The sequence below is a fragment of the Scomber japonicus genome, chromosome 5 (genome assembly GCF_027409825.1).
Source record: "Scomber japonicus isolate fScoJap1 chromosome 5, fScoJap1.pri, whole genome shotgun sequence".
NCBI classification, from domain to species: domain Eukaryota; kingdom Metazoa; phylum Chordata; class Actinopteri; order Scombriformes; family Scombridae; genus Scomber; species Scomber japonicus.
The window spans coordinates 13,882,916-13,909,481 of record NC_070582.1 but is presented as its reverse complement, the minus strand read 5'-3'; the positions used below and the strand labels follow the sequence as shown (position 1 = coordinate 13,909,481).

The window sequence follows — 26,566 nt, the reverse complement described above, 5'->3', positions numbered from 1 at the left end:
AAAGGAATGGAGCCTGGTGAAACTGTCTTGAGGTTATGGAGAATTTGATGATTCATTAAAGGAAAGATACGGACAAATAACTAGGACAAGGGAGTCCTGACCAGTCCTACTATCTACATTAAAGTAACTGGGGATAAAATAAAATAGGTACAATTCTTCAATATGGCCAGAAGGGGGCAGAAAAGAGCTGCATGTCCTGCAAAACTAGTTTGACTGCAAAAAAAAAAAAGAACTAAAAATGTTTGACAGCTGAGATTGCACGTCGAAAGAATGACAGGCAAAATAACTCACATCAGTATAATTATTTGGTATTCAATCAAATTATCTCAGCAAATTCATTACTCAAGTTTTCTTCTCATTTTACACTGAACAGGGTGAAGATTGAGCTCTTGTCACATCACATCTGATCTAAAGCAATCCCCCCTCGTCTTTGCCCTTGGGGAATAACTGAATATCCACCAGTAGCCTGTGTGCTGTCGTGCTGCTCAGAGAGCCATTATTCAACAACAGCAGACATTTGGAGGTCGGGACTGTTTGTGACAGGAATGATTGCCAGCCAAGACTGACATCAGTCACAGCAACACAAACAGTCCTGGAGACATTCGATAAGAAAGATGCATAGAGAGAGTTATTCAAGCGTTCCTCATTAGCTGAAATTTACCTGTAACCAACAGAGATCCCGTGCTGTTGGCTTTGCCCCGGTCATTTTCTGCAAAGCAGGTGTACCTGCCTTCATCTGCCCGCGTCACGTTGAGGATCTCCAGGCTCCCATCCTCCCAGATTAACACTCTGAGGAGAAACCAGAATTAATTCTTCACATACTGAGAGAAAGAGCTATATGGTATGAAATATTCAGCGCAAAATATGAAGGTCAAAAGTCGAGCGTATGTTATTCCATGGTATTGTGGATGATGAAAAATGATGAAAGTGCTCTGAATATCTGTCTCTTCCCTAATGAATATATAGTTTTCCAAGAAAAACATATGTGAACCTGAATCTACACATCAAGACGCAACATTAAATTGAGCTAAAGGCAAGGCCACCATTTTCCATTCATTTTTATCATATTTTCATATTCATGCATGGCAAATAGCATCGTGCCAGCTGCCCCGTCACCACTCTACACCCTCTCTCATGCAGACAGCCACCATAGTGAGTATTAGGAGGCAAATGCTGCATAGTAATTTGGCCACTGCTCCTCCTCTGTCTGAGTCCCACTGTGGTGACTGGGGGTGTGTTGGGCGGAGAGAGAAGGTTGGGGGTCTCAGAGCTGCAAGATTAGGCTTGTTTTGTCAGTGAGGAGCACAGGCAGGGGTTTACACATCCAGTCTGTCCAGGCTGATGAGGTTGAGAATAAGCTTAATGTCAGTCACTGACAGACAGCATTGACTAACAACAACTGCAAAGACTTTTTGTGGAATATATAGTAGATTTAGGGGTGTAGAGATTATTTAGATCCCTAGAATCACTAGATGTGTCTCGCCACTCCAGGAGCCATCTACTCCAGATCCCCTTCAGAGTAGTGACACATTAAAGTAGCAGGGATTCACAGATACATGCCCTTGTGATATATTGACCCAGATGTGTCTCCTAGAAAAAGGTTGATTACTTTGCATTAAAAACTACAAAGGCAAACCTACCTTGCCTACAAATATATGCGCACATGCCATCGTATTTAGAGTCAGCCTACCTGGTAGAGTTCAAAAGTAATTCAGTGTCTTTGCTCCAGGAGAAGGTGGGCTTTGGGGCTGCTTTGGGTCGACATTGGATCACCACCCGGCCGTTTTTAGCTGCCAGGACTTGTTTCACTGGGTTGTGTTCAAACGTTGGAGCACAGGCTGTGAAGGGAGGGACAGTATGGATTATTCATCACAAACTTAGTAGAATATGCATTAACTGCATGCATGCATAAATTCATTTTACACATTTTACATTCATAAAAATGTGTAGTGTACTGATCAAACAGATAGTGTGTGCTACTTTTAATGAACAGTCTACTTTTTGGACACATTGGGCCAGATGCAAGAACCACTCACATGCACAGATTTGTTCTTAAACCATGCGTACGGGTAATTTACGAGGATTTACCACATTCACCAATTTTCTCGTATTTTGGATTTTCTCTTAGGTATGAACAAAATTTACGAGTGATGCAGACCTGTCGTACCTGTCACACACAACCAACCGGCAGTGTTCCAAAGCAATAAAACATGATTGTTACTGTCTAATTGTCTAATGGCAGTGTGTCATGTCTTTTGGGGGAACTCAAATTTTCTGGAGGGTGGGGGGGTAGATAGATAAGCAAGATATGATAATCAGTTAATGAACAAATAACACTTCCCACAGGGGTATCAAGACCAAACAACACTGTATGACACAATACAGCCAAGCACAGTACGGTAGCTATACTATGCGGAGTGATGTCGTCTATTGTATTTTAGTTTATCAGCACAAATACACAGATAGGTACAGCTGTTGATCTGTTACCCCCATCTCCAACTTCTTCTGCCGGCTTGTCCTGCGTCGTCAGCAGGTCTGTGCTGACAGCAGAGCAGCAGCAAGTGTAACATCAGTGGTTGTCATCAACATAACATTTGTGGTAGAAGACGCCACTGCCTCTGCTCGTCGGAGTCCACTGACTTGGATATTTATTTTTAACATCACTGTATGCTGACTACCACATAACAGAGAAATTAATAATGTCGATTCGCAGGCTGAGTGTATATTATATTGTCAGTATTTTAGAGACCCCTCTGCAAAAAGGGAGAGTAGTTCACACCCTCAGTAATGGGTGTGAACTACAGGGGATGTAGGCAATGGGCAAGTGTATACTATGTCCTGTTCATTAAATTGCACTTCTGAATCCATAATCATGATGACATTACTCTGTTTGCAAAAGTATTAGGCTATTTAGTATAAAGTGCTAGGCTATTTAACAATTTAGGTAGATATGTCAGTCATTTAAATTGGCAATTGAAACTATGATATAATGCACAATATAAATATTAGTGGCTGAAACTACAAAGCAACTTGTCTACAGTTGCTTTTCCACAATGCAAACTGACTATTAATTATTTTTATTCATTTAATTGAAATATTGGTGATCGAAGTTATAGTTTAGCTCCATGGCTGATGACAACACGATCGAGATGTTTTTGGCATCTAATTCATGTTAAATCATTATTGTTATTATTTCTGTGACGGTGGGTTAGGCTTAGGGTCAGCCAAGAAAGCGTTCACAGCATGGGTCATTCTTCCTCATTCTTTGTCTTTCTCTGGAACTTTCATTTCACTACTAACACTAAATAATAATATATGTTTCTGTCAATCTTTTTCTGAGAGCAGGACCTCAGTCTGAGAGCTTGTGAAGTTCTTCTTCTTAGTCTTTAGCGTCATTTTCATGAATGGAACTTCTCTACAACCTGCCAGACGTCTGACCGTATATGGTATTTTGGGGGCGTCATTAATTTTAATTTACTATTCTCAGGACACGCATTCATTTAGAACACGTGGGATTCATCATGTTTACGAATGTCATTTACGACTGTTTCCTGGTGATACGAGTGTTTGATGAATCCGTCGTGGCACACTCGTAAATTCCACCTCATGAAAAAAGTACGACAGATTGAAGGAGAAAAATACGAACATATGCTTGCATCTGGCCCAATGTCTATTTATGTTTTCTTCAACTATGAAAAAAGTGCTTTTTCTTCACAGAATATGACATTGTACTACATATTTCCATGCTTTAATAAGCTCCAATTAGTCGGCTTGAAACGTGACCTTTAAATCACTGACACAGACAGTTGTGCTGCGGCTGTATGTCTGACTCACCAAACACACGCAGCTCTGCACTGGCATAGATGACTCCATGGGGATTTTTTGCTATGCACTGGTACATCCCTGAATCGTCAAACGTCAAGCTTTTGAAACTCATCTCCTTCTTGTCAAGCTGTGGAAAATCACAGGAGTTAAAATATTATCATCCCACATTTTCCTACAGTTCAAGCTCTATCATTAAGCAAATTATTAAAATCAAACTGTTGATTGTTGACATCTACGGAGGTACGGATGACAATTAGATAATTTGACTAGGAGGGGGTTTCATTAATGCATAACAATGTATCCAGCGGCATATATTACACAACCTCCCCGGCTCTGCTGTCACTAGCTGCTATTCTCTTGGGTATAATTCAGGCATGATGACAGTTGTTTCTATGGAGGGTTATACAACCCATGCTGGCACCAACTCAATAACACCAGGTACTTTCTCTTGACATGATGTGTATCCACAGTGCCAGATTTCTGTCACTACTGTGCTAAAGGAACTACCCTGGGCTGCACACTGGACACAATTTTACAGCAAAAACTAAATTGCTTGGCTATAGGAAAGTTACAATTTTTCTGTTTGAATATTACCAGTTCTCCATTTTTTAGCCAGTGGATACTTGGTTTAGGTTTGCCACTGGCTATGCAAGACATGGTGTAGTCGCTACTTAGGTCTTTCTCTGTGCTGCTGATGTGCTCCACCCACTCAGGAAAAGCTGCAAATGAGGACATGAGCAAATGAGTTAGTGTTTAAAAAAAGAAAACTACAAAGCTGTTGAATAATATATGACATGGGGTGATACTTGAGGCATTAAAGTAGGTGTTAGAGCTAATGAAAGAAAAAGCTGAGAAACTACACTAAGTACTAATAAAAGCCACTAAGAGTTGTTGAGTTTATCTCACACAATGTGTATCACAGATAATTAATACTGCTGATATGGACCAAGACTAAGAATATTTGTGTTCACTGTAATGTATCTTAAGATAAGAAGGCTAAAATGACGGATAACAAACTTCTTACCTTCTACAGACAAACGTGCAGTGTGGTAGTCCTTTCCTTTAGAGTTCAAGGCCTCACACTTGTATGTGCCAGCGTCCTCAATCTGCACATTGTACAAGTGCAGATAAGACCCTGCCATTCGTACCTCATGATTAGGTGACAGCTCTCCATCTAACTTCTTCCAGCGGATCTCAGGGACAGGGCTAGAAAGGACAGAGAGAGAAAAATTATACACAAGGCAGGCTTTTACTAGTATTAAATATGCATCATTGCACTCAAGTCAGCATCACTCTGAAGCACGTAATATACATCTTTTACCTCAATGAGTATACAATGAGTTGAAGAGAGTTGTCTAATGTTCTAATCCACACTATACTACACATTTAGGATGACCTACTGTATGTACTAATGTATATACTGATATCCAGTATCACTTAATTTGACCATTTAATGCATGTTGTAATAGCTAAGACTATGTGTGGCCCCCAATATTTTCATGAAACAGCAGTAAAACCCTACAGTGCACTCACAGATAGTGATAAGCACCGGGTTCCCTCACACTTACTTCCCCAAAGCAAAGCATTCCAAGGTGATATTCTGCCCCACCAGAGCAATGGTATCTGGGAACTTGACTTTGAGGTCAGCGGGGTATTTCCTGCTGGGTCCTGGAAAGAATAACAACAGACTAGAGTTATGACTAGAGCAAAACTAATTTCTAGCTGGAAATATTTAGCATAAGGAGAGGAGATCTTGGTTAAAGTAGGAATGGTAAAAACAGATTGTATAAAATAAAACAACACACCAGAAATGAACAATTGGGCTGAATTAAACCAAAAGATACTCAAGTACGTTTGCTCTTTTAGCCAGGTGTCCTACGTTAACACACACAGTGTGCGATTGAGTATTTTTACAGTAAGGTTAGCAATACAAGGATTAAAGAATTTGAGTTTTAACCTTGCTTTGACCACATTCATGACATAGAAGTACATAGGACATGTGAAACCTGTTTACTTATCTCACTGTAGACACTATCCGGGTGTCTAACAGTGGAGACTAAGTTGGCCTAAGTGGGTAGGTCTGTTATAAAATAACACACACACACACACACACACTGCCAGACACAAATACAACATATATAAATACAGACCATGTCATACCCTGAAGGCATCTCACAATACACATATGCACGAGAGAGCCAAAACAACTGATAAGCTCTTAAAACCTCATCTCTCCGGTAGAAGACCACATTTCAGTTTCTGTTCTAACCCTAACCCTCTCCCACAGGCGAAGCTGGCCAAAGTTAGATGACTATTAAAGTCTACATCAACAATGGAATAATTAATTAATTTTGGGAATGCCCCCAAGGAAGGTGTTAAAATAGTGCCTAGTTCTGCATTAATGCCTCTTACCTTACCTTACCTTACCTTACCCGCACAAGCACACAGAACATTAATAAACAAATGCTCAGCTTTAGTTTTTGGTCTCCATCTCTGGGACTGTTGATGTTCTTGTTCATTCTTCATAGCAAGCTGTCTCCATCTAAAAGCACATTCTTGTGTTTCAGTCTACTTCTGAGATCATTTGTTCCTGTAAGACTAATACTAAGAGTCACCATCATGGTGTGACCTTATCGCACCAGAACCAGTCACCAGTGTGATTAAAGATAGGGCTTCTGCGGGGATGGGAGACAAAAAAATCAATGCAGTATTTCACTGCTGTGTTACTTCCTATGGTCAAGTTTATCCCTGAAACTGTTCTCTTTCAGAAACATCTCTAATACAGTATTTTATCTGTAATGACATTAAGCATTTTCATACATTCAAACACATTGCATATTGAGGTGAGAGGTATTCATTTCAGTGCAATACATATCATGACATACTGTTAATTGCAATGTTACTGAGCCCCCTTTATTCACATTGTAATCGGTCCAGTAATTAAACCAACCAATCATTTAAGATCACTGGAATAATTGGGTGCAGGTGACGAGTGTTTACTGCAGAAATAATTCTTACTAATGTAGTAAACTAAAACCATGGCTTCCATTAAATCATTTACAACATGGGAAACTGGAAAGAAACTAGAAAGACATAAGTGTGGTACTAACGTTCAGCCAGAGGCACTAAAGGAATGTAGTTGGAGAAGACGCTCTTGGAAATTGAGGGGCTGGATGCAATGCAGGAGTAGTTGCCGCTGTCTGAGGAGTCCACTTTGGAGATATAGAGATTGCCCGTGCTTTGGGAGACAAAACGCCTCTTGTCCAGTGGGATGAAGGTGGGGAATTCATTGAGGATCCATCTGAATGAGAGCTCCTCTGCACAAAAAGAGACATGACAAAACGCCACCTGTCAATCAAGACCTTGGACCCATAGCAACAGCTTTGGAAAGGGCTGAAGGGATTGGATGTGAAGCTGGCATGGTTTGAATCATCTCAATACATGAGTGATAAAAACAGCACAATTCTTCAGTGTTGAGTGGGGTTTATTATTCAAGCATCTATTAACCTTTCAGATGAAATCTTATAATTCTTTTGACTGAGAGGCATAATAGAGAGATACTATAAGCACATTCGCCTGTTGAGTTCATTCTGATGCTGTAGAGAGAGAGAGAAAAAGAGAGGGCGAGGGAGAGCCATGCTTTCAGACTGTAGTGTTTGATGGATTTGCATTTGCATGAATATGTAAAGTGCGAATACAGTTGTTTATGCTTAATAGCTATAGCTGAGTAATAGCTGCGCTAATAGTACGAGATATAAAGCAGGATAACTAATACAATAATGCCAAATAAAGACACTCAAACACTTTAACAAACCAGTCAGTATAAGTGACAAAAAATAACCTTTGTAATGAGCTAGCTTAAATGCAATATAGCAAATGAACCAATTCTATTATTCTTTTACATCCATGAGGGGGTACAAGGTTTATATCCACAGATGACTGCAAACTGTGGAAAAAAAAACTTAAAACTGATAATGAGACAGTGGCAGAGTCAGTGATGTCATTGTTTTTATACCTTAGAGAACATTAAGAAGGGCAAGTGAATCCCAAGCCAACTCTTTGGTTCATTTCATTATTTCACTAATTGAAGTCCATTACAGGGCTAACAGAGCAGTTGGAATTCCATTTGGGAAATTTAAAATCTTCAGTCCACCTGCCTTACAAGGCTGGAGACTGGGGTGTGGGGTCATAGATCAAAACAGGAAGGATTTCTAACCACTGTGCCACTGTTGCTTCAGGATGAGGGACGCTCAACTCTATCTTGTAGGAACACACTGTACCTGGATAATGTGGTGGGGGGGCACACAGCAGCACTGCCCCCTGTCCCTCTTTGACATACACCGACTCCCGTTCCTCAGATGAGAAAAGATCAAGATCTGAGAAGATAGATTTTTTTAAAAGACAGTTTTAGAGTGAATAGCTACTCAAAATCCTATCAAATATAGCAGAATTTGAGCATTTTGTACAATAAATGTCCATAAAATGTACACTTAAAGGGTTAAGAATTGTATAAAGCTCAACAACTGATTTAGAATTGAGCTGTAGGTTTTAATAGAAAAGTACATTAGCCACGCTGACACCATAGTTAGACAATTCACAAATTACACTTTGCACACCACTTAGGATTTGTCTCAGCCGTGCTTGCAATTTCGGAGCTCTTAATATGCATGAAAGTACAGCTCTAGGGCAGCTCTCTTAAAGTCAAAGCTGCATGGTACTGGACATCACAGCAGGCAAAATGGGGGTTCACATCTGGGCCACTTACACCCGAACTGGACAGAGGCCTCTCGGCTGATGATCGTGCCGTACATGTTGGTGGCCAAACAGGTGTATATTCCTGTATGCTTGTTTTTAATGGGGGTGCTGATGACCAGGTTGCCTCCCACTAAATTGTAGTGGCTGTTTTCTTCGTTCAAGTCCATTTCCTTGCTGTCCAGCAGCCACCTGCAAGGAGAGCAGTCACGGTCAGTACTGTACTGTAGTTTGAAAGCATTAAGGGTCAAACATAATAAGGCAGACTGCTGTGAACTACTGTCTGACTATAACTGGAGCACAACAAACATAAAATCTGTCTGATGGAGATAAAGACAATATTTTGATTGCATTTCGTCCTCCATGGTGCAGTCATCATACCAGCTGATTTTTCTTGCATTAAACCTACTGCAACAATTTACCAATATTCATAAACTGAGGGTAGCTCCATGTTTTGAAAGGTATAGCTGACTGTACTATATATGAACCCTTTCAAACACTTAATACCAGCTGCGGTCAAAGCTAATTCCTTCCCCTTGGACATCTAATTCTGGGCTCTCTGACAGTGAAACAGGATTCATTGGGATGCAGAGTAATATCATTTACATATATTTACATCTAAATTGAAATAGATCATCCAAAATGCTTTAAATTTTGAGCAGTGAAATGAGGTGGTGATATGATGGTTGCCCTGTTTGTTGCGGCAGCAGTAACAACATCTCATTTGTTATTTGGCTTTTCTCGCACGTTGTATTTTTGCATTTAAATGACTGTAAAAAAAATTAGCTTTAAACAAAATGAGAAGAGCAGGTTATTAGAAGACAACATATTTTTGTGGGAATAGCTTGAAAATGAATGATGCAATCATGCACTGTTGGCTAGTGACACACAGACATGGTAAACCTTGGAGGTGAGAGATGGCGAAGGTTAAAACAAACATCTTAGTGACCTTGCCATTTACAGTCAGGCAGGTCCTAAAACAGCCTGACTACACCCTGAGAGATGGTGAGGAATGGGAGGCACACAGAATGCACAGTGGGCAGTAATGAGGCTGGGTTTATGGGAAACATATGTTACTTGTATGTGGCAGGTGGATTGGCTCTGGCCCGGCAGTTCATGGTGATTTTGGCCTCGGGCGACTCCTCGGGGTAGATGGTATCCACCGGCTGCTCCTCAAACACTGGCCCGTAACCTGTGGCTTCGTCTGTAGACAACAAACATAAGAGATCAGGGTAAATAACATCGAACTGGTCAAAGTACAAACAAGAAATATCAAAGTGTTAAATCTCAGCCTCTGTCTGGCAGTTCTGGGGCACTTCCATCAAGAATGAGACAACTAGGCTCAGATGTAACATGAGGGCTGAAAGAAAATCATACTGCCTAGACAGTGCAATTACCCTTGTGAGGACCATGTAATAGTTCAGCTTGGGTTGTGGATTTCACATATGCACACACCTCTAAGGCTTAGTAGATGGTTTCAAATAAATCCCGGTTGTAGCTGTTACTAATCTGATCCTTGAATCCATGAAAAACTCTCTTTCAAGTGTCAGTGCAGAGTAATAAGTCCCTGCTTTATTCCAAATAACAACAATACATTAATTATGACAGAGATGTGCTCACTCAGGTGCCAAACCACAGTGACATATTCATCTGTTGCCAGTGGATACAATATTGTAACAAGCTCATACAAAACCTGGAACTGGAAATGCTAAGTTGACTTAGCATAATCCAAACCCATTTCATACTACATCCTTAGCGCTGTGTAGCAATTGCACAGGCAAACACAGGCAGAGGAGTTTCCTTGATGAAAATGCCTTTCTTAGTTCAATCTGCCTTTTACACCATCAACACGCGTACAATTAGCCCCAATTACTCATTAAAACAGACAGACATCACAAGCAATGGCATGAATGAGACATACACACAATGCCAGCCTATGAATAAGCAATGAGGTGAAATATTCCCAAATGCTGATTATTCTCTCAGATCAAGAGTGTGTGTAGGTGACTGCAGGAATACAAATGAAATGAAGCGTGTGCGTATGTGTGCATATGTGTGTACATGTGTGTATTCCCCTGTGTCTCTTGTGTTCTAAGAGAGCACAGCTGACAACTCAATAGGGAGAAGCTTGCCTTTTCAGACAGTAATATCTTGCTTCTATCCGATCTTCCTAACTAGGCCTGCATAGGTGCTTAGGATTCACTTGGAAAATGTCATATTGATAGATAGTGTGCAACCTTTAGAAACTTGAACAAAAGAGGCTTGTATTCATAATATCCTGCCACCTGAAACTCCAACTTACTACTACAAAAACAGATAAATTCATGCAGAATAATAAGAAAATAAAATGAGAATCCTATACATTCCAGCAGTTGCACATGTGTGAGTGCTTGATATCTATGTACACTAATACTGCATGAACAGCAAGTTAGCTGTACCCTTCTCGCACCAGGACGGCGAACCAGGAGGCAGCAATTAAGACGTTAGGAGACAGAATCTAACTCAAATCACACACTCCAGCAGTCAACCATGTGAGAGAGTTTGACATTGATGCAAATCCCAAGGACTCTGAATTACTGCTGGCTGAGAGAGAATTAAACATACTATAAATGGGGCAGTGTGGGGCTGATGGGAGGCAAATTAAGTGAGAAACTATGTTCTGGGAACAAGGGAGAAAGAAAAAAAAAGACAAAGAAATGAAAAAGAAATAGACTCAAAAGGATAAGGCATACTGTACATTACAGAAAAGGGAATATAGTGACCCTATTCCACTGTTGCACTTCGGTTGCTCTGCATGAGTGTCAGGTAAATGCTTTGCGTGTAAATATGAAATATAAATGTGGGATGAGCTGGAGGAGAGGAGTCACTGAGGCTCTGGTGCAGTGCTGAAATAGCAGCCTGAGTTTAACAGAGCACTGGTACGTCCCTATCCCTCCCCTGTAATGTGGGATGTGACAGATGGTGTAGGGGAGTGTTAAAGCAGGCCACATAAGGCCCAGTGCCTGGAGACACACATAGGCCTCTTCCATTCTGTCTGCTTCATTTCACTCTCTGTCTATCTGTGCCCAACTCTGCCTTACTTGCCTCTTTCCTCTATCCCTCTCTCTAACGTCTATTCAACTGTCATACCCTGCTCCTCTTTTTTATCTTTTTTTGTTTTCCTTCCAAATTCACTTCCCTCTAATGATCTTGAAGTCCTTAGTTTTTAGCCATGCTAGCTGCATGACTCTAGGCAAGGCACTGCTGGTCTGTCTATCGGTATCCATCACTTTGCTACAGACTGAAATAGCTCAACATGGTCACACAATGTATCCTATTGACTTTGTTGGTCTCCTGACTAAGTGCCACCATGAGGTTGACATTTTTGGTAATAAATTGAATGTCTGAACAAGCACTGGAAAAATTGTATTGAAATTTGATACAGATATCTGTTTGCCCCATATGATGAATCCTTGATGATGGGTTAACTTTTCATCTAGCCCCTTATACATTTTCACTAACTAAAGATGTAAATGGGGACAGGCACATTTCACCTGATTTGCTTAAAGCACGTCCAAAAGTGTTTTCTGCTGTTGAACTTATAATATTAATGAAAGAGAAAACACTTACTGTATGTGACTGCAAATGCACATTCATCCTGCAAGAAGATAAGTTTATGTATGACCACAATATTTAAATGGGCTAATGCTGAGACATAATAAAAACATCAGTGATTGAATGATGTTTGGTGAACTTTTTAAACTCATTTGACTGCCTAATTTTAAACAAATGAACAGAATAGTCCTACAGGAAGCAGAAAGTTGTGTGTCTCTAATGCTCTAATCATCACTTTCTCTCCTTCTCCATCTCCCAAATCCTCCCACTCTCAGTTTCCAAGAGAATTCACACATAAACTAATTTCCACTCTCCTCCCAAACACAGAGGATCTCTTTCCAACTCTACACCACTATCTGAATCTCTGTTTTTATTCTCCCTCCTAATCTGTGTGTCTCTCAACTTCTCCTTCTCCCTGCATCAGACCCTTTCCCTGTTTCCTCTTTTGGCACGACTTGACTGTGGATACACAGTCAATGGAGAGATCTTCTCACACAAACACACAAAGAAAGAAAGAGGGCCAGTTATTCGCAATAAAGGCCACATCTGTACAAAGAGAGGAAGAACGATACACACACCCACACAGTAGTCAGACTTCTTCAGACTCTGGGCAGACTTCATTATCAAACACAAGACTCCTATTCAGCTGAAGAGTAGGTAAGTTTAGACTCTCATTTGAATTTGAAATACCATAGCCTGTTATTTTAGGAATCGGCTGTCTTTCCTAGCATCAGTTTCTTATGAGGCATCAATTATTCATTAAGATTTAGTTCGTTGGCGTGGAGTTGCATAATACAATATACAACTACAATCACTACAATTTGTTGAATGTTTTTTTTTGTTTCACAGGCTACAGTTCTGTTTGCATTTTTGATTTAGCAACTAAATAGTCACATTCTGTAATTACACAAAGCCCCAGAAGAGTACAATACTATTGACTTTACACACAGCTGTGTATCTGCAGCTTGTTTGCATGACCAAAAGTGTGTCCAAGTGGGACAGATAACATATTGCTTCCTGAAGGCAACAAAAGCACAGTGTAGCAGTAATTACCCACAAGCCCCTGAGCCACATAATGAGGCATGGTGAAAAACCAAATTGTTTCTATTGTGAAAAATCTACTTTTTAAAAAAGCTTGTTAAATAAATATTAAATAAATAATATTCGATTATTGTGTGTAACTGCAAACCTTTTTGCTCAGGTTTGGACATAAGAATGTTGGTGTTAGTCATTGTATGCCTACTGTAGTGCCAGCTGTGCTATCACAACTGCTGTCAAAAATAAGTCTTGTCTGAAAGAGCTTAGCTGTTAAGACGTGATACAAAATATTACAGGGTTAATCCAAAGGCTTCCACAGGCCAAGATAAAAATGAAGATTATTAATACTTGACGAAATATCAGCCTTTAGACCACAAAAAACCTCAAAAATGTGTAGCGCGTTTCTTTAAGGTAAACAGCAGCCTGGACACAAGTCGCCAATGATGGATTCAAATAGTGACAAGTTTTCGTGCCACTAAAATGATCAACATATTCACAATCAACCTGCTGCTTAATCTACCTCTCAGCTATTTATCCATATCTTCAGCATGACCCAAACACTCATACCCCCCCCCCCCCCCACACACACACACACACCCCTAAATAGACTGTCAAGCAGTCTATGCACACTTACCATGCTGCATAAAACTCAATGGAATCATTTATATGAAAAGAAATGCAGGGGAAGGGATTTCTGCTAGACCAAAAACTGAGTCTGTGGCTCCCTGTGACTGAATAATGTAACTGATAACAGAAACACTGAATTTTAGTCTGTAAATTGATGATGCTGAATGGCTGATTCTCGATGTGCTTAATAAGGTTAACATCAACTGGCTTATTGTACTGATCCATCTGAAGCATTTAGTAGTGTTTGATATATGGCTGGTGAGCTGAGAAGTGATTTGATAAGTCTCTATTGACATTGTGATACTTTTTCAATGCTGTGAAAAGCCTGCAGGGGGTGAGTGTTTGCTGCTGGAGAGTCAGATACTGGATGGAGTACCGCTCTTACAGCAGAATGGTGGGAATTCACATTGCTATGGGCTGAATGATCACTTGTTCACTTGTAAGAAAAAGGAGGGAATCTGAGTGTGTCCCAGCAGGAAGGCCACAGTGCCTACACAATGTTCTGACCTTTAGGGAGTGTGGTATTGACTTTGCCGCCTCCTATGACTACGCCTTCATCTTTATCCAAGTTTGGCAACAAGTTCCATATTATAATCCTAGTCTTTCTTATTTCACATATTTTAGTGTTGAATGACCTTAAACACTGTGTTCTGTGTACTGGACTGATGTGTAGGGTATTGAAAACATTTGAAACAGACTTGGCTATATCATGCTGTATTTCTTCTGCAGACAAGTGAAGATGCAGAGATAATCTACAGTCCATTCTTCACAGAGAAGAAAAGAAAGTGAAAGGGTGAAAACATCAAGGATAGACAAACAGAAAAAATGATTCCTCTCCTCGCTGGTTCCATCAACAATTCAACCTGCATTCAGCATCACAACTTGTTCCCAAGCAACAAACCAGCAAGCCTTACGTTTTCCAATTTACCCCTTGCTGACAGTCTGCCTCCACTTTATTTTTCTCCCAAAGAATAACACACATCGAACAAATCCAGACAGTAAACACTGATACTACAGCAACAACTGCAACTACAAGCTCGAACACGGAGGTACTCTGATTGATCAAAACTCAATCAATTATTCAACCAATCTAAATAAGACATTTAAACTAATGAATACAGGTGTAGTTTTGGCATTTTAAGGTTACACCTTTGAAAATCAATGCTTCAACCTGGAACATTCGATCTTCCTTTTGCTTACATATTTAACTTAGCTACCCCACAACCCCCTATCCATCATTCACAAATGATAGATAGGTTTGTATGGAAATCAAATGGTCAGTGATAAATAAACAATGAGACGTTCAGGGATAAATAATTATACAAATACATTCAGCAAATGCATAAATTAGTCATGCAGCATTACATCATCCATCTCATCCATCATACCCACATAACTCCACAGTAGCCCTAATATGGTTTCAAGCTCTAATGACCATCCTTGACTCATCTGTGGAATCGAGTACAATGTCTTGGATTTTAACCATCTCCATCAGGATTAATGTGCATCTGCAAGTCGGAGAAATACCGAAATAGCAACAGTGGAAAAGAACTATGACCTCCAAATAGATTTTCATTAGTCCTGTCCAATAGTGGACCATGAGGAAAGGGGCCGTCTGTCACTGCCTGCCCCTTAACGAGTCCTGACAGGCAGATACTATTGTGGTTTTACCACCTCAGGGGCTGCAGTGGGCAGCGGCTGGGTAGAGCCGCAATTGAGACCCATTTACATCTGACATACATACTTGTTTTTTTCATTGAATTTCGTAAAACAGCAGAATATAAGAGTGGTACTGTAATTGTATTGACATGAGATGTAGATGGAAAATTCCATGAATTTTTCTCTCTCTTATTTTCTATAATAGCTTTGCTCATCTCCAGTGGGAGACTATTTTAGCATTACACAATGTCCTATTGTCTAACATTATAGGATGCTGATCTGGTGTGGATTAAAATTAAAACAGGAAATTGTGAAACATTAAATAGCTGAATAGTGCAGTTATGTTATGTGTCTTTTCTTGGGAAACTAAGCCCTGTGAGGATGATCATGATCATACATACAATCAACAAACAATCAGTGCCAGGTATTTTTCCATATAGAAAATAAAAAGAAAGTAAAAAACTTAAAGAGCAAATTTTCTGGACAGGGATTAAGTCTAGTACAAGACTAGGCTTGTTTCTCAATGGATATTTAACAGAATCGTGTCTTTAGTCTAGGACCAGTCTTAATCTCTGTCTGAGAAACTGGACCAAAGTCTTCTTCCACTCAAAAATGTGTTTTGTGTTCACTCAAAACACATTTTGAGTGAGGATGATTGATATATGTGCAGAGTTTGACTTGAAGGGTGTTTTCATATTCATATGTTCAAGGGAGAAAGTGCCTCTTTAGTCACCTTAAATCTGAATAAAAGAAATATAAACATGATTTTGTGACATTGCAATTAATTTGAAAACAAATCAAAATCTCGAACACATTTGCAGAATCGTAGACTCTCAATTTTTCAATGAGGGGACTAGCCTTGACCATGAATCACAGCATACTTGCTCCTCTGAACTCCAAGGTCACAGCCTCATGGAAGCGGACAGTGAATAAGTGCAGCTTTTTTTGTCTCTGCTTTGAAGTCCATAAATCGTCGTTGACTACTGGTGATTTCCTGAAGTCACATTTTCAGTTAATTACTTGTTTGGTCTTAATTTGAGTGAGAAGCAAAGAGTCCTATGAATTCCTTAAGGACCCTTCACAAAACATGTATGTAGTCTAGATATTCATGAAAATGACTTGTCAACTCTCCCAGATCTTTGGTTATTAAACACTTTCTTGTAACCTTTTGGTCAGCCTTGAGCTCAAAATCTTATCATAACTGAAACACATATTTCTTTGAGAAGCAGAGAACAGCTCCACCGTGTCCCAAATTCAAATGAAAAAATAGTGGGTGAATGTAGGGCAAAAGCTGTGAATTGTATTTCCATTCAACTTGTGACACTGAATGCATTGAGCAGCAGTCTCTTGGCAAAATTGTGGTGCTGTAACGCCCGTGGTGCATTGTGCAACATTCAGCTGGAGAGAAATGGCAACAGCTTATATTTGCTTTCATAACAAGACAGATTTTTGACCACATACAAATAACAATGACTATTTGGTATTATAATTAGTCTTACCTCCATAAAAGTCAGATGCCTCCTCATGCATCGATGCATCTGTAACAGTTAACAAAGGAAACAATGTCACCATATTTAATCATGACATTGCACATATATGAATTACTTCCTGTGATCCTAAACTTTACAGGTGTATTTCTCTCGTCTTTCACAGGATAAATTGAAAGTGGATCAAAAGGTTCCATCCAGAGGGTTTCTTCAGAGAGGTTCAGGTCTTTGATAGAATCCCTTTCAGCTTCTGAGAATGTGATGAACGGCTGGAAACTCTGCTTTGGACTGAAAAACTACCTTGGGCTAAACGCCAACTGGAATCTACTACATCCTATCCTTCACCATAAAACACAAAACTAACTGTGTTGCTACATTCACTCAACACATTTATCTTACATTTACAGAAAATCAAAAACAATCCCAATAATTGTGACTTTATACTTTACATTGTAGTCTTTAACACTACTACGGCTCAGCTTCACCACAGGAAGCACACACTCCGTGCTGTGCTTTAGTTTTAGGATTGTGTGCGCTTGGCTTTTGTTCTACTGTCATTACATTAACCTTCAAACTTTTTCCTTGTTGGGACTAAACAAAAATGTCAAGCCAATGTTCTCTACCCCCAGTAATGACCTGAGTCTGCTGTTTGGCTGCTGCCTGTTTAGATAGAGCAACCATTCAGTTCAGCCCTGTGTGGTTGGACTCATACTGAGTGTATTATGTATGTGCAATGCAACCATGTACTGTACCATGGTGTTTATGTAAGATTATCTGCCCATTGCTTTTCTGAAGGTGTATGTGAGTGTATTTTGAGCAGGATAGCCTGTTCTTTAGTTGTAGTGCTGTCAAAACCTTTGGTGAACTCAGCAATGATTTAAGTATATCCTGATGGGAAAGGGGGAGGAAGAGAGAGAAAAAGATAAATCCCCTAGATTTCAAGGTCTGTTCGAGGAAGATGTGTTGAATTCTCAATCCAAGCTTCTTTTTTTGGGGAACAGGTGAAAATAGCCAAAAGGTATGGGAGCACAGAGGAGGTTGTATCATTTTTAGACAGGTCATTTTCAGGCTTGCTGTTTTCTGTCCACTTTACTTTCCTTCCAACATAGCTGACTGCACAGGAGTTTCACAAAAAAGGTATGAAAACCTGCAAACTCAAAGCCCTCGAAGGCAGGCGATTGCCAAGCCTGGCCTATCAAACGCACATGAGCTTTTCTACAATGTGTGCCCCTTTTACCGTACATGTGTCTCATACCTTACATGTATCTAGATCTAATTTTATGATATCACATTTACAGCTGACAATAAAATACATGTTTACAGAAGTCAATGAAACAGTTTGCAGCTTGTTGGCACCTTGTCTTTTTTGCTCCCCATGCATGAAAGTACTGACAATTCAATTTAGACAAGTTGCCTACAGTACCACCTGTGTGATTTATTTATGCTTTGAAGCTGGAGCCACTAATCAAAGTTTATGTCTGTTTCTGTAATGAGCATACCTTTATGAGACATATATTCCGCTGATAGATTGTTAACACCAAATGAACTTTTGGCAACTGGATTTTTGGATATTGATACTTGAAAGATGAAATAATATACAAATAAAAAGAGTCAAGCTAGCTCAGGTTCAAACGAGTATAGTTCTTTTAATTTATGGGTACTACTTATTGGAAAGAGAGAGCACACTTCTACTATTGCTGACCTACTTCCAATTTTGTAATGTATCAATGGTGCCAAATAAGTCTATTTTCTGAGATTTACATGGTTTTTATTTGAACTTTAGCTGTGAGCCAAGAAACTCAATGACTTGTGAGGTCATAAAAATAATCAAGAGCTATATATAAAACAACATGATTGGCACACTAAAAAAGGTTTGTGAGTTTAAAGTCTGCTTTAAAGAAATGTGAGGCTTTCATCCAGCAGTAGTAACACAGTATCTCAAAATATATTTTAACACATTCTGTGAATTGTTTTAGTCATTCCCTTTCAACTGAATGTGAGCTGTGTGCTACTGACCTGCAACAGAGGGTGAGAGGAGCAGGAGCTGGAGGAGCAGGGTGAGGTGCAGCATGATGTTGAAGTGAGAACCACCTGGTGGGGTTACAGCTAGAAGCTTAGCTGATGGAACATTAGCAGAACTTCCTGTTTTTCCTTAAAAAGACACAAGAAAATAGAGATAGTCAAATGATGGACAAATGATCTTCACAACAACCATGTTTTTGTTTGCTGAAACTGTAAATTCACAGTATTTACTATTCATTTAGTTTTGCAATATGCATTCACTTGAATGAGGAGGTGTGGCTGGCTGTGTAGCTAGAGGCTGATGACCAGTTGAACAGTGAACTATGTCACCTGTTCTGGCCTAAGCTACGACTTAGATTGTATTTCAGAATGGTTCTGAGACAACAGTGAAAACGGTAGTTAAGACCCATAGCTGCAGCATCTTTACAGTATCTCTGTTTTCTGTCAGCCTCCAAGGCGCAAGCTCATGACAGGTTAACTCTTGATGATTGACATTCAGACAGTTGCCAGAAGAAAAACTGAGCATTGGTTTAGCTGAGCAGGCATCCCGCTGCTCACTCTCTGCCCCCAAGATGTTAACACCACATGAGTAAACACCAGCCCCAGCCCTCAAACTCGCAGCCAGTAACACAATATGAAAAGCAACAGCTGTCTGGGTGAGTAAACATCAGGGGCACTGACGGAGACAAGAGGAGGGGTTATTACTATTATCTCATAATGGATTACTGACTTGAGTTCAAATTCATATTCTACGTATAATTAGTATTATAAATGAGATCATACAGAAAGTAATTGAAGTGTTTAGAATAATCAGTTGTATTAAACAAATAGCATAGGAACTCCATCAAGGAGGCAAAGATATTCTGTAGTAAAAACTTTTTCATTTTTACTAAATGACTAACCCAGTTAATCATTTAATAACTCATAGTGCTCTCAGAAATAACTCAGAAGGGAAATTATTAGATGGGGAAAACTGATGTTCTAAGTGCAGTGAGATAACAACAATGAGTGTGTGACTTCTTAACACTGAGTCTTTTAAGAGATGAGGAGAAAACTCTTTTATTCACACTACGACTTTTGTTACTGTCATTCCTTTTCAGTGCTTCATGGCCAACAATCCTTTTATATCAAAACTCACAAATAAATATAACACCTTTCCCTTGTATTACAGCGCTGAGTGGCAGTTCAATATTAGCCAACCTGTCCATTCATTCATTCAGTTCATGCTGGACGATTGTGTTGATTAGAGTGTAATTGAACATGAGGCAGACAATATTGATTCTTTGTGCACAGCCTGAGGTATCAGCTGGCGGAGACTCAGAGGTGTGACAGGAGGATTGAGATCTCAGCGCTCACCAGACAAATGGAGTCCTATTACAGAAAATGGATAATGATAGAAGAGAGCATGTAATGTGCCAGCTTTGCATGACACAAACACAATAATTCACACATGGACTCGAAAACACAAAAATGAAAGACAAATGGGCAGGCATACTGTACATGCATATAGAAACACTGCATCTACACTGCATGTACAATAAGTTGGACATAAAGTCTGAGCTTTACAGCTGCAAGAAGGCAATACTGAGGGAATTTCATCTTCGTGCCGGCCTGTATCCTAGCAACACCTTTCAAAAGGAGCAGTTTGTGTGCTGCGGGGGGCCTTTTGTAACAGGCAATGAAACTATGCAAACACCCATTTTAATCTGGAACAACACTGCTGTTGTGGAGCAAAGACCTAGGGTGCTCTGCTCATCTATTAAAGACATTCATTTCAGACAAAGTGCAGAAAAAAAGAAGTTTATTAAAACATACTCTTTTCACCCCTCAATCTACTTTACAGCAATATTCCTACTGCCTACTGTAAGTATAATTTCTGTAACTCATAAATCATAAATGATCTTAATGGATGCACTTAGGAGATTAGAGGGAATGACAAGGAGCCTTATTATAGCATCACAGTACATTGTGAAACAACCAATCCAATCTATCACATTAAGAACTGTTGATGAATTGATATTCTGTAAAAAAGCATCAGACCAGCACCACACAGAAAGGCAGCATGTTCTTATAATCAGTATTAATGGGACCTCCTACCTCTCCTGTCCTATCTGAGCAGCCTGAATGCAGAGGGTGATGAGAGATGAGAGCGCTCCAGTCATCACAGTAAATCACAAGACCCATTTGAGACAGCCCTCAAACAAGGCCATTTCTTCTCCCCTATAAATCACACCTAAGACGGTGCCAGAGCTATTACTGCTTTTGGTTTGATTTGGGGTTTTTTTTTTTCTTGTCAAGGATTTTTTTTCTTCCCAGCTTTGCTCGCTGAATTTCAATCTCTTTCTCCCTACATTTACTCCCCTCAAAATTCTCAACCTCATCGCTCAGAATTTAGAAATCATATTGCATTGAATAAACGCTGCAGGGGGCAGATTCAGGGATTTTCCTGCTGCACTCCAATGACCAATACTGTCATTTGTGCTTTTTATCATGACCCCATAACCCCCTTAGGGTGCTATAGGCTAAGCCATTGTGAGTGAAACTCCTCCTTTTCTGTTCTTGGCCTGATGTGTGCTGCATAATCGAGTGGGGAACTTTATAGAAACGTCTTCCCTTATCAGCTGAGGCAGATTTAGTGATGTGGGGGGAGGAGGACTGAAGACAAAAGAGGATAGGGTGGAGGAGAGGATGATGAAGGGGTCAGAGTCGTAGACTTCAAAAACAAGATGTTGCTCTAAGAACCCCACCCCCTTCCCCACCACCGCTGCCACGACTTATGCACGCAGACACAATCAACACAACCACCACAATCAGTCATTAAGATCCGATTTGAGATAATCCCGCAAGAGGAAAGCCAAGATGGGGTTAACTCTGGCTTGGGCTTAATCAGTTGGAGAAGGGAAAATGAGTGCCGTTTAGAAAGAGTGTCAGCTCATGCAGCACCCCAGTGATGTCTCAAGGATGTGAACATATCGAGTATGTAGGAAAGACAGATAGTGCTGTTTAGAGCCAAAACAATTAGTCGATTCATCAGTCAATCAACACAAAAATGAATCTGCAACATAATATTGGATTAACTCTATCAATCATTTACTGACAAAAAAATTAAACATTTTCTCTTTTCCCAACTACTTTCTGTTTTTCTCTGTGTTATATCATTGTAAAGCAAACATCCCTGGGTTGTATATCTCCTTGGGCTCAGAGAAATTGTAACAGGCATTTTTTCTGACACTGTAGCATAGTTTAGCATGAATTGTGGTGGGCAGATTTTGATACCTTTGGACGGAGCCAGGCAAGCTGTTTCCCCCCTTTTTCCAATCTTTATGCTCAGCTAAGCTAACCGGCTGCTGGCAATAGCCTCACATATAAACTGTACAGATATAGTGGTATCATTTGTCTCATCTAATTCCCAGCAAGAAAGCAAATAAGCTAATTCCCAAAATGTCTATACTGTATATTTTGGAAGAGGGTAGGCTGGTTATTGTGTGATTTATTTATTTTTGCCCCTGCTACTCAGTTTATTACCACTTACTCTGGAGCATGAGATGTGAAATCCAATATTAATATATCTGATGATTACTCATCCTAGAATCACAGATTTTGTATCAATGCTGAAAAACAAGCAAGACATAGACAGAAAAATTGATCCAGATTAAATTAAGATGAAACTGTGAGACATTTTGTCTGACATCATTCCTGAGAGGCAGCTGTGACTTTAGTCTGGTTTAAGGGGCATTACTGTTCAATCTCTTTTAAGCTTTATTTATTCAAAGTCAGCTGAAAACAGTTGCTGTTTTTCTGATTCGCATGAAATTATATGCATACACCTAATAGCTGGCCAGTATAACCACTTTTACTGGGGTCTGCTGCAGGGGTTGGGAGCCAAATGGTTGGATCATTTGATTTCCCATTCAGAATCCAGATAGTAAATAGATTTAAAGCAATTTTACCAAAAATAAGCATAGTCCTCTTGATCCAGGCTGTCAACAACATCTCTATTTACAAGAGAAAATCTCATCTGTAGTGTCACCAACTATGTAATGTAGCTTCTCTACAGTTTATAGTTGGTGTAACCTTGCTGTAACCTCATTTCAAACTGTGGTTAGATGTGATTTTCTCTTAAATCGAAAGAAACAGAAAACAGCACACATCTCATATCTGATGAAATCAAACACCTGGTATGACTGCATACTATCAAGCTTTCATCCATTTCATTTTCATGCTGAATCACTGCTATTTTACAGAGTAATGGTGATACATTTATTCTTACCTATGAATTATTTATGATAAAATCATTGATTTTGATTCCAAAATGAGCCAGAGACCGTCTGCATGTCTGTTCAACCCACCTCTGAAAGATACACTCCATCTACACTGGAGTACATCTTCTATCTTTGTGGAAAATAAGACCAGACTTCACTACAGACAGACAGGTTTATATCTCCCAGAAGACCAACAGAATGATTCAATTAAATAAAGGATGTAGACATAGGCTATCCAAGCCTATTACACAGCGGATAAAGCAGTAACCCCAAGACACAAACACACACAATAACACCTGCAGATAAATATGCTCTCTACACGCTCTGTATTGCACAGGTCCCCTGTTGCTAAGCAGGAACTAGTTCAGCACTTGATAGAAAAAATAACTATTTTTCAGCGTGTAACAACTTGATTTCAGCAGAATTCACTTTTCACTTTCTCATTTTAGCAGCAGGCCCAACTGAAATCATGCTCATCTTGTTCTCATCCTAGAACTTACACAATGATACGATTATTTATTATTGCTACCCTCAGAATCAGCTCGAACTAATTATGAATGAGAGCAACACCTTACAAATAATGTAACAAATAATGTTTTCGTTTTTTTTTACAGATGTGTTGTGAGTGAGTCATGGATTCAACACTGAACTAAAAGTTTTAGGCTGTTATTTGTTTTATTGATGTATTGCTTTAGATTGTATTTGTCTATCCCCTGCAAAAACACCCCAATACTTCCCCAATGCACAGAGCCGACACACTCAGTATGAACTATTATTCATGATGTAATCCAGCTGCAGAGGATCCATTCATGGCTCCTTCACTGTGTCACTCTGTCTCTCTCCCCCCCCCCCTCTCTCCTATCCCCCATGCCCCCTCTCTATTTCTCTCTCTCTGTCTCTTAACCAATAGAAGCAGTCATGCTAATGTAAGCTATTTATCCCAACCCCTGCAGTCAACACAATGCCCCCCAGGGCCACACAGACTCAGCAACCTCAACTGACCTGAATATCAATGACAACCAGTCATTTAATCCATGAAAACTAGAGCTTGACTGCTGTATGAATTATATTAACCTCAAATCAGGTATGCAAACCACGTTATCCACAAAAGTAAATAAATAAATTCAAAAGTGTGTATATTACTACATGCTTCCACATAGGATATAAAGTCAACGGTGCTCTGTCCATTTATGTATGGCCTGGCTAATAAATAAATACCTAAATAACTGTTAGATGGATTTCGTTGGAATTTGGTGCACATGTTAACAATGCCTTGAGAATGAATCCTACTGACTGGTGATCCCCTTTTGCTGACCCTTCATCCATCATTAGGTCAAAACTTCTACTTTCCCAATACTTCCTATCAGCCTCAGCTGCACTTCGTATTTAGTGCTACTTGTTAGCATGCCAACAGACTTACTTAAGATAATGAATCTGTTAAATATTACATGCATCAGCAGATCAGCATTATTCTTATGAGCGTGTTAGCTTGCTTCAGCTCAAATCACTGCTGTGCCTAAGTGCAGCAAGCATGACTGAGGGTTCCTGGTCTTGTTATATTAAGGTAATATTTAATAACGCTGAAAGGTATCGACCTTTTGAAGCAACAACCGCCATACTAACTTTTACTTTCTGTCAGGTCCGAGACAGAGCCAGCAGATCTTACTTTATTACTTTTGCAAATCACTTTATATGTAGCTTCCAAATAAGGAGAGTATGTCACATCATACATGATAAATATGCCATGTGGGCAAAGGTCACATGAGACTTGCAAACCATAAAAAAGAGCACTCAGTTTAATTACTTCATGTCACATCTGCTCAATAAAGATAGTGGCTAAGTGGTTTCTATAAGAGAGCAGCGACACATATCGTGGTCCCCATTCAATGATGACCATACACTGTACTTTAAAGAAATGTAATTATTAGGTGACAGAGTGCTGCTTACACTTGATGCCACAGCTGTACAGATAAGGTGGAAGAGCTCAATTAGTCCTTCCAGAAGTATACAGAGAAAAACAATCAATGCCTTCAGATTGCACAAAAACAGGTCTCAGAGGGAATGTGGGAATAAAGTGCATTTATTCTGCATAGGGTAGCTACAATAAATGGAAAATAATAGAAAGATTAATCTGCGTTGAGTCTTCCCCACAACATTCCCCATTCATCGCTTTATTGGATTAGAGGGTGTGAATCCAACATTAGGCCACAGATTAACTTGACAAAGGGAATGTTTAAATGGAATCATAAAATAAGCCACAAACATCCCACTTAATTGCCTCATGGTCAAGCGGAGGAGGAGGTTACCTATTAGTGAAAAACCATCACCACAAAGAGCTATAAATGACACACAGTGAAACAATCAAGGGCACGGAGTGTGTGTGACTGCTCAGTGCTTACCTTGCTGTGGAGAGCTATCATGCCAGTGGCTGTGTGACAAGATGAGCTACTTAACAGCCTGTGTCCCCATCCCCTCCAACATCACTACCCTTCCAAGTGTCCTAAATACTCCGCTCCATTGTCTGCCTCAAAAAACAAGCAATGCTGCGGGATAGAAGCACTCTCTCCAAGGTGCAGAGAGGAGGGAGGGACGACGGGAAAAGAAAAGGCTAATTCCCCGAGCAGGACAGGGAGCCGTGCAAATGGGATGCCACTGAAGAAGCCTCCCTGCAGTGAGAGGGCTCCACAGAGGGGTCTTCTCTCCTCAACTGTGGCCAGGCTGGGGTTTAATCTTTTAAGCCCTCCTGTTCCACTCCACACACACATGCGGAGACACGCTACCGCAAACACACAATTTCACAACACCTCCTCTCTCCCTGTTCCCCAACTGTAAGCACCCCTTCCTGTCCCTTAAAATACACTGTCATCATTAGCCTGGCAACGGGCCACACACATCATCAACAATGTCATAATCATTGTCCCCTCTACTGTTGCAAGGCCAGCAATTTTTCTCCTGGAAAGGATGTCCACTGCTGAGGAGGCCAAGGAAACATATGCTCTGGAAAAAAAGCTTCAAGCAATTAAATAACAATAAGAGCTAAAAGACCATAGCTCTGATATGGATTGCTCACTTAAAATTTGATATACTTCTCTAAGCTTTAAACATATTCTCTATTTCATATTAATTCTGTATTTCCCTTCTCCTATTCTATTCATCTGACTAAAGAGAGCCAAATTGAGCCCTTCTTTGAAGTCCCTTTATCCTCTCTCCCTGAAAAAATACTTAAAGAAGGATTACGTTAACTTTGACTTATTTTTACTTTTATGAATTTAATGAATTGTCTCAAAGCCTACATTTGTT

At 39.8% G+C, this 26,566-nt stretch overlaps 1 protein-coding gene across 1 annotated transcript in view; it reads right to left on the bottom strand.

The window, feature by feature from the left end:
* Positions 1–19,053, bottom strand: part of LOC128358434 (contactin-1a-like) — a 30,690-nt gene extending 11,637 nt beyond the window's left edge. The window contains exons 1-12 of the mRNA XM_053318709.1: positions 18,999–19,053; positions 16,995–17,033; positions 9,655–9,781; positions 8,591–8,769; positions 8,106–8,201; positions 6,936–7,142; positions 5,394–5,493; positions 4,850–5,031; positions 4,420–4,544; positions 3,835–3,952; positions 1,691–1,838; positions 662–789 (exon numbers count right to left, since the gene is read on the bottom strand). Of these exons, the coding sequence (XP_053174684.1) occupies positions 662–789; positions 1,691–1,838; positions 3,835–3,952; positions 4,420–4,544; positions 4,850–5,031; positions 5,394–5,493; positions 6,936–7,142; positions 8,106–8,201; positions 8,591–8,769; positions 9,655–9,781; positions 16,995–17,033; positions 18,999–19,053 (1,504 nt within the window). The remainder of the gene's footprint in view (positions 1–661; positions 790–1,690; positions 1,839–3,834; positions 3,953–4,419; positions 4,545–4,849; positions 5,032–5,393; positions 5,494–6,935; positions 7,143–8,105; positions 8,202–8,590; positions 8,770–9,654; positions 9,782–16,994; positions 17,034–18,998) is intronic.
* Positions 19,054–26,566: the final 7,513 nt, after the last annotated feature.